The following is a 9512-nucleotide window of genomic DNA, read 5'->3' on the forward strand; positions in this document are numbered from 1 at the left end:
TGAGTCCATTCCCCAAAATGTTAATCATCACTGCCAGCTCTATAGCAACTACAGAGTTGAAAAGGTACTTTCCAAATATTTATCTAAATGATTCATATCAGTGTTAAACAGAGTATAATGGAAATGGTAACACCCACCACAATAACAGCAACAATAGCTTCCACATACTGAGTACTTTCTATAAGCCAGGTACTGGGCTAAGCACTTCCCATCTTCACAGGAATATTACTTTTTTTGTTGTTTTTTTACAACAAACCCATGACTTATCTACTCTGAGTAACTACTGTTATCTGCATTTTACAAATGAAGAAACTGTAGCACTGAGGGGTTAAGTAATGGGGGTAGTGTGGTCACCCAGCCAGAAGTGAAAGATTTCTCAATATCCTGGCATTTATAATGCATCTTAGCCTAGAAAATCATGTAGTCTGGGTTCTATTTTCTCCAGCATTTTTTTCTACCTTTTCTTCATGAAGAGTTGTCTTTCTAATAGATAAAATAGAACAAGATGAGGTACGGTTACATCTCTCTTTCATCTGATCATACGATGGGCCATGGACCCTGAGTCATCGGGTTTATTGTTCCTTGTTTCTTTTCCCAAAACACGACCACAGATTCCCTAAATGTTTCCCCATGTTTCAGTATATTCTGGGCCTTCCTTGACATTATTTTAAGAGTTTCTTCCTTCATTTGCCTCCCTCCCCCATTTTGCAGAGGTCCATGTAAAATTCAGCTTTACCGGAGGCTCACCATGCATCATCTTTTGGCCTTTGAGAGGTCTCTCATTCTTTCCTCCTCTCCTTCAAAAATGATCAAAGATCATTTTTAAAACCTCTTTAAAATCATTTTTTAAAACCTCTCATCTCTTTTGAGCAAAAGTTATTTAAAGAGAACTTGATTTTCTCATGAACTTTTTGGAAGCTTCTTTCCCCAAATCTGGGGTACATAGACCTGATTCTGCCCCTCTCTTTTGTCATTTAAAACTAGGTGAATTTTTCATCTTTTCTCCAACTTCCTCAGACATGTGCATCTGCAACCCTATTTTTCCTTCATTAATATTAAGACCAAAATGGAAGATTTCTTCATTTTTGCTTCTATATCCAGAGAAATTAGTGAGGTGATTTACATGACATTTTGGTATAGGAAACACCTTAATAATAGTTTCAGAAAAATAAGATTCAACGTATTGACAATTTTTTTAAATTTTCTTTGGTGATTGTTTCATATATCTACTTTCCATTAAACAGTTTAAATGCTGTGGTTTGGTCAATGGAGCTGCTGACTGGGGAAAGAATTTTCAACAAAATTTTAAGTCATGTGAATGTACAAGTTCGACAGATTCTTGTGTGGTATATGAAGGCAAAAATGTTTACAAACAGGTAAGAACAAATCAAACTTGACATAGTAAGTGGTTCTGTTAATTCTTTTTCACCATGAGTCTCTACAAAAAAAAAAATTAAATTGCAAGAAATTACAATGGGAATAATGATATAAAAGTCCCAGGAATTTCCCAAATAATAAACAAATCCTATTTAAAGATAAAAGTGGATATAAAAAAGTGAAAGTATTTTTTATTTTTTCTGTGAGTTTGATATCTTTTAAAGTTAACATTAATAGATCAAAGAAACATTCCACTGCAAGAAGGAAAGCACAATCTAACTGATGAAAGTTATCTCATCTTCATTAATAATGATTAATGACTAATCATTATTGTTCTTTATTTTTTCTATTTTAACATAAGTCCTAGAAAACTATATTTTCACTTTAGTTTGTGAAGTAAAGATTTCTTTTTTTATCAAAGATTCCTTTTCTCAAGTAATTGTGCAGGTATAAAGACTTGGCCTTTAGGGGTTTGGCTCTGGATGTTAAGTACATCAATCAATTTACCTAATTATTGCTCCAATTAAGAAGTGGCCTCAGACATTTAAAGTCAATTGAAAAAGCTGTGTTTGTCTTTTATGAGCTGTAGTTGTCATATTTATGTCACTTGTAGATGTCAGTATGTGTTATATTTCTTATTACTGTTTAATTCATCAAAACTGAGTGACCACCTCCTAGGGGCCAGGACTTTTACCAGCCACCGAAAATCTATTCCTGACAGGCACAATGTTTGCACTCATGGAGATGACGCTCAAATAATGAAGAGAGAGTGAAAACTAGGCAACTTCATTTCAACAAATTATTGATATTTCTTATATAGAGGCAGGTGCAAGGTATTATGGGACCTTATCAAACATAGTCTTCAGGGTTCAAGAATATAATATCTGTTCCTTACCATGGGGCTTTACATAAATTGTTCCCTCTGCTTGGGAGGAATGCAGAGGACAATGATAATTGATATTAATGTTTCATTTATTTGTTGTTATTCTACAGTGTCCACCACGTATCAGACAGGCCCTTGCTAAAATCACATACGTCTGGACCTTTGAGGAGATTATCATCTAGTTGGGAGAAAGATGCATAAAAGCTATTATAATTCAATGAATTAATTTCTGTAACATCTGAAGATTATTTTCATTTTGGCATTGGTGCAGTAATGGCTATTAAGGTTAATTATATAGTAGGAAATAGAAAGTATCGTGGGGGACATTTCTCTCCCGCTGGCTGTCACATCCCTTTTGCTAATCTCATCACAAATCAGGAGACTGTTCTAAAGGGGAATTGCTGTTACTAGTACTTAACATAATTCACGGGGGAAAGTTATCCCAACCAGACTACAGAGCAACCATGTTTTTTTTATTGTCAAAGTAATATCCCTAAGCAGTTTTATTCTTACTTTTTATATTTCTTCCGACCTAGTTTAGTGATGCGGTATCTCGAGGAAGAGGTGAAATAAATATGGTATAAATGAATGCAGTTGCCACTTTTAGGATGATGAGGGCATTAGTAAATTCAGTTGTAGATTGTTATCTGTTGCCCATTAAAGATTCGATTCAAAGGTGTTTTTCTGCAGGATAGATTTCTTTATCCTAAAAAGTAATAGACATTCCCTCCAAATTCACACATAATTCAGTGGAAGATAGGCTGATAGCTGTACCAGTTTCCCAAAAGGAGGGTCATAAATTCATAAAATACTTCCATCTGCCTTGTGTCATTTGCAAGATGTCTGGAAAAATAAGAAATCTGGAATTGCCATAATTCACATTTCCTTTTTTTCCCCCTTCCTTTGTCAAGGTAACCTGGTTATCTGCAGGGGAAAGGGGGAGAAAGCTCCTCAAATATAATGAATGTGACTCAGTAGATAAGATTATTAATCTCATAGTTAACCCTACATGACATAATAATTTACTCGAATGTTTTACCACTTTGGATCAGATGTGAATGGAGAAACCCATTACATTCGAGAATGAGAAGGAAGAGACTGTTTTACTCAGGCTTATGGAGAACTTTTATTTTATCAACCGTAGCAATATTTTGTTATCCCTCTGCACATATAAGACTATCACAGGGATGATATATTTTCTGGCAATACAGATAATCCCACTATTACATTATGCAGTATTTTTCCATTTTGAAAATTACCCATGTAATTTACAATTGTTGGAATTTTTAGGTCTGGTCTGAAATGTTATAAGCTTGAAATTGCATGCCAGTTTGAATATATTTCAACAAATATGGCAGAGAATCTACTTTCTCAATTCTCATTTTTATCTGAAGTAAAGACAAAAGAGTGGACATAATATCTTTTTCCCTTTTAAAGTAAAAATAATCCTGATATAAATTACTAAGGGATTTTTTTTAAAAACCTTGTTTTAAAAATGAAAACTTGTTTTATAGTTAGCTAAAACAAAAATCAGGAAACTCTTTGTTGCAGATTACAAACCTAAAAAAAAAAAAAAAACCCACACTCAAAGTGATAACAGCTCTAAAATGAATAATTGAAAGTTAGGATAAAATTATTACTTATACCTAGAGATCCCTAGATTTAGCAATGAGATACTTGAATTTAATCGTTGGATTTTACTTCTCAGTGAACAAACCACAATTAACCACCTTTTGGAGCGGGGAGGAGTGTGGTGTGGCAGAATGGTGGAGTGGAGTAATCTAACTCCTTTTTGTTGACTGTGCTTCTCGGCCTTTTGGCTAAGATCAAGTGTGTTCCTCTGTTGCAATGTAAAAACCCAACCTAATGGGGGGAAAATCTTAATTAAAATAAATCAAATAAAATTTTAATAAATTAAATAAATAAAATAAAATTTTCATTAAAGGTAACTTTTTTGTTTTTGTTTTTGTTTTTAACAGCCATGCATTTCTTTCGTAAAAGAAACAGTTGCAAAACATTTTCTCATAGTTATTGGAATAGCATTTGGACTGGTGTTTATTGAGGTATAGTATAACCTTGCATTATTGACTCTTCATTCATTGCCTTGTTTATTCATTAATTCTTCCAACAAATATGAATAGTAAGCCAAGTATAAGCCAGGTGCTTGAGAAAAATACTGGGTGCCAACTGCCCAAGGTCCAGCATCTTTTTTCTAGTGGTCTTCGGTCTGGGAAGAGGATTACAATCTTACCAATTCAGCAGGGCTGAGACCATTATTTATGAACGATCTCTCCACTGGGAAACAAAAATTGAATTAATTCCAACAGTTCTTAGTCCCAGATCCTTTTCCTGTTGAAAATTAGCCCAAGAGTTAAAGTTTCCTGAAGTTAGAAGAAAAAGCACCAAACAAAACCAAAACATGACCTCTACAATTTCTTCTCTCTTCCCAATTTTGAAGTAGAGAGTAAAAACTCAAGAGTGTGGGGAGCTTTTTTCTTGCTGTTCCATCTAGAGAAATCTAATAATTTTTAAAAACTAGAGACAGACGTCTTAAAGACTATGGATTCACTTGAAGAAGTTTTAAAGGAAACTTAAGATTTATATATTTACACTCATCATTTTGATTATTGGTGTTGAAAAAAAAATCCTGTATAAGATTTTTATTTTGATGGATTTTCTTGGCATGGGTTTTTCTAAGAACTCAAAGGTACTTTCTACGTGGCCGAAAATTCTTTGCTAATAAGATGAAATAAAACTATTTCAGAGAAGCATTTTTGGAATCATTCCAGATCTTGGTTAATTTAGATATCACATGAGTCAATTCACTCTTGATCCCCTGTGAGGACATTGGCAAGAATCCTAATGATGTGTGAGGTGTCTTCCTGCTTCCTGCCCCAGAGGGCTGGTTAGGTCAAGGTAGTAACTTCAGCTTCACTCTCATAGTTTGCTATACAATGCCCTCCCTGAGATTTCTGGTAGCTTTCTAGCTCGTACTTTGCTACTTTACCAACAGAGAGGAATTTTAGCTGGGGTTGAAGCAATTTGGTGTTCTAAGTGGTCTTCTAGGTTACTAGTAGAGTTTGAACAGCAAGTTAAGCTGTTGAGTATTACTTCCTTGTAGTCCAAATTAATAGGCTTAAGTATGACACATTCTGTGTCAGTAGATAGGGCTAACTTTCCTTTTGTCTGCCATATGATGGATGTCACCAGGTCTGCTTCTCTTTTGATTCTGTCTTTTGTAAAATGTCTTTCGCTGCTGTGTTTTGGTTTTGGGTTCATGCAAGTTTAGAAATATGAGCTAATGGTTGAAGAGGTGAGTAAGGAATCACACACAGATGTACTCATACATTTATAAGCATAAGACACACATACATGTGTGTTGGTAGAGTAGACTTTAAATGAATGATTGAAAGATCAGGCTTCAAATAAGGTATTCAGTGTAATTGTCAATATAAGTGTCAAATCCATGTTAGACTCAAATTCAGTCAATTGACTATGACTGGCTACAAACCACTGATGCTTTTAAGAAACTTCTCGGAAGCAAAGCCAGAGAAAATAAGGACATAGTCAACTGGGAACTGGGAAGATTGATGTCTCTCATATCATAGCCAAAGGCTTTGCCAAGAATCTAAGTACATCTAATGGAAAATAAGATTACAAGAGGAATAGTATTTCAGTATTTTATGAAATTGGTATATTCCATGTGTTGTTGCATATTTAGATATTTTACTGGTGTGCTAAAGACATGGATAGGAAAAGACCTTAATAGAAAACTTCCATGGAGTAATTTATAGGTATGGAATTTATGCAGTGGTATCATAAAGTATACCTTTTTCTGAATTAATGCCAGTTAAATTAAGTGTGATTTCTAGACTATCTGTAGATATAGCAAAGAGTTGGTTCAAAGAGCTCTTTGCCATTTTGTGTTGTTCACTCCCCCAATCTAAAACCTGCACTCCATCTAGGATTTGAAGAGAAAAAAAAAATCATTTTATATTCCCCCTCTTTTTATTCAAAAAGGAGCTTTGAAATTACCCAGTCTGTAAAACTGTATCCCAAAAATGTGCATTAGTCTGGCTTATAGGCATTAATACTAGTTGCCTAACAGGCCTTTCTCTGTTCTGTTTCTCAAACTCAAATTCAAGAAAACACAAACATAGAGAGAAAAGTCCCTTTAATAACTATTTTTTAAGAAGAAAATAGAAACAAATAGCTTCCTGCAGAAAATATATTCAAACTATTTCCATAGACAAATATCACACCCTCTGAAAAAACCACCCTCTGACATTTAGACCTTTGATGATAATCTGCTTAGGCAGAGGCTGTGAGGGGCTGGGCCAATAGTTATTTTCAAGGCTCTGTTAAGACCACATCCCTGAGGGATTTTTCTCGGATAGGATGTCAGGGATCTATGCAAAATACTTTATTTTGTAAGAAAATTTTATCTATAGACATTGGAATTCTCAATATTCAGTGCAAATAACCAGACTCTCCTATGTCTCCTTATTTGAGACCAGTATAAAAAATGAGAAGCACTTCCACTCCTCATTTTAATTAGGGAGAAAAAGAGCCATTGGCAATGATCGTCATCACTTTGTAGGATAGACATTATCTTGACAGGAGATCCTAGAAACAGAGCAGTTAAGAGAGAAGGAAATGAGAATTTGTAACATTTTTTGGATTGCTTCAGAACACGGGAAATCACACACACTACTTAGCACTTTTATCCTGAGTCTTAGCACCCATCACTATCTGATGAATCTCTTTTAATTATTTCTGTTTTTATGAACAGTGATAAAGTATCTTTTCCAATGCAAAAAAATGTGATATTAATTATTTAGTCTGCTGATGAATAGTGGATTTCTATTTCAAGGCTGTGACAATGAATAACAATAGACAGTAGCTTTATCTCAATATTTTGCCCATTTTCTTTTTTTATTTAATTAATTGATTGATTGATTATTGCCCATTTTCTTTCCTCTTTCCTGATACTTGTCTCCCAGACTGAAGGTTTGGGACTATGGCAAAAAAATGAAATTCCAGGGCTTTTCCAGGCCATTCTAGAAAAACATTAAGGATGAAAACCATTATTTTTGCAGAGAATTGGTGTCTACTGGTTTGTTTTTAAGAAGGAAGAAATATGGGGCAGCAATTCTTGTTTGAAATGCATTTCCGGGGAAGAATTAGTAAGCAGGATGCCTCAGTACAACAGGAACACTTGGGATGACTCAGCAGAAATGGCCCCTCGCTCCCCTCCTGCCTCTGGTGTCTGCAATACACATGGGTCCTTTCCATCATTTCTGCATGGAAGCCACAGCAGGCCAGGCACTGACTTCAGAGTCAATGAGGGCACATTTTGGGGTCCCTCATTCTTGGGAGAGCCATTTAATGGGATGGAAATTATGCCTTAGCTGTACTTTTTCACTTCAAAGGAAATTCCTGAATTAAGCTATTCCCCATAGATTTAGAAGCTTTTTAAGAAAAAAAAAAGTGATTTTCTTCATTCCTCTTGGCAATGCCTAAAAATATAGCAAGAGAAATTCTAGGCTCCTTGATTTTATGCAGATGATCTAAACCAGATGATTGTATAACCCTTCCGTGGAAGCAGTAGGTATATCTAGCCCCCACAAGGCCTAGGTTCTCCAGAGCTCTAGGATACATGTCCCACAGAGGGGTGTTTGTGTTCGAGAAGGATGGGGTGCTCTGGGGGCAGCCAATACTACCCAATGAAACAGAGCCAATTAGAAGCGGAGTGGCCAGCTAAAAACTGATTAAAACACAAAACTACTCAGAGAGCTTTCTCAATACTCTTTTGTCCCACTGGAGGCTCCAATTTCCCAAGCAGAGAGATGACTTAGATAAATAAGATTAGAACTGTCATTAGCCAGCATCTTTTCATGTGTAATGTCCTTTCTGTCTATTTATAACGTCTCCAGAATTTTAAGTTCCATGTTAATCTTGTTATTATATTTTCTAGGTACTTGGTCTTGTATTTTCTATGGTCCTGTACTGCCAGATTGGGAGCAAGTGAATCTGTGGATGTGTCCAGCTATCCTCCATTGGGCCCCTTTAACATTTGGCTTTGGTTTTGTAACTTTAAATATATAAGTGCCGTACACATTAGGAGCAGCTGTCTGATTCAAATATCTCATTGAACTAGATCACAGGTATCATCCAGACATATTGAACATACTTAAGATGTGAGCGACACAAGGAAAATGATATGAATGTGATTTTTACTCAAAATAAAAGTGACCTTGTGCATGCTGGCGAATTTCCATGTCTAATCATTGTGTTCAGGTCCTACCGTGCTTAGAACGTTCATTCAGAGGCCCGGGTGGATTAATTTTCATTGCTAAGTGACAGGTAAGGCCATAGTTAGTTAAAGCAGGGGATCAGGGCTTTTCAGAAGCAACACTGTCTTCTGTGTGGTGTGTCATCCATTGGTGATAAGATTGAGTTGAGCGTCTGGTTGAAAAAATTGAGCGTGGCCCAGCTGAAAGAGTCAGCCTTTCTTTTCTATGTGTGCTAATGTTTCCTAATGGCATCTCTTCTTTTCCTCCCAGCTGTTGAAGTGGGGGTGGGGCAGGAAGGTCTGAGTGCTGCCTTTTAGGCTCTGAATCTCAGGGACCTCTTTGGATCTTCCTCTGGGACATGGATCTAAGTGCTTTTATCTTGCGAGTTCTCAGGAGTATTTTTACATTTTACTTTTTATTTAGGTATAATATCCACACGACGAAGTGAACAAATCTTAAGGCTCCACCTGTGTAAGCACTTTCCAGATCAAGATACAGAACATTTTCAGCACACCAGAATGTTCCTTCATTCTGATGTGCTGGAGCTGGCTCCCACCAGCTCACGGGGGCAGACTGTATGCATGATGTGGGTTCAGTGACATCACATTGGTAGCTTGAAATCCACCATGGTGAGAGGATTGATACCATGGAAATGGGCAAATGCTATAAAATCAGGATTTTTTTCTTTTCTTTTTCTTTTTTTTTGATAGTTGGTTGGTAATCATTTACCAGTATCTCATCACTCTCGGCAAATACCTCCCAAAGGTAACCACTTTTCTGATTTCTGTGGCCATAGATTCATTTTGCCTATTCTTGAACTTTCTAGAAATGGGATAGTAAAGTATGTACTCTGCCTTCTTTTGCTCAACATTTTGTTCGTGAGATTCATCTATATTATTGTATGCAACTTCAGCTGACTCTTGTTGCTCTGTAATATCCCACTGTATACTAACCTA

At 35.9% G+C, this 9512-nt stretch overlaps 1 protein-coding gene across 1 annotated transcript in view; it reads left to right on the top strand.

Moving 5' to 3' along the window:
• TSPAN8 (tetraspanin 8) overlaps positions 1-8531 on the top strand; it is a 31178-nt gene extending 22647 nt beyond the window's left edge. The window contains exons 7-9 of the mRNA XM_032347031.1: positions 1245-1376; positions 4240-4323; positions 8238-8531. Coding sequence (XP_032202922.1) covers positions 1245-1376; positions 4240-4323; positions 8238-8291 — 270 coding nt within the window. The 3' untranslated portion in view covers positions 8292-8531. The remainder of the gene's footprint in view (positions 1-1244; positions 1377-4239; positions 4324-8237) is intronic.
• Positions 8532-9512: the final 981 nt, after the last annotated feature.

Source organism: Mustela erminea, chromosome 6 (genome assembly GCF_009829155.1).
Source record: "Mustela erminea isolate mMusErm1 chromosome 6, mMusErm1.Pri, whole genome shotgun sequence".
NCBI lineage: Eukaryota > Metazoa > Chordata > Mammalia > Carnivora > Mustelidae > Mustela > Mustela erminea.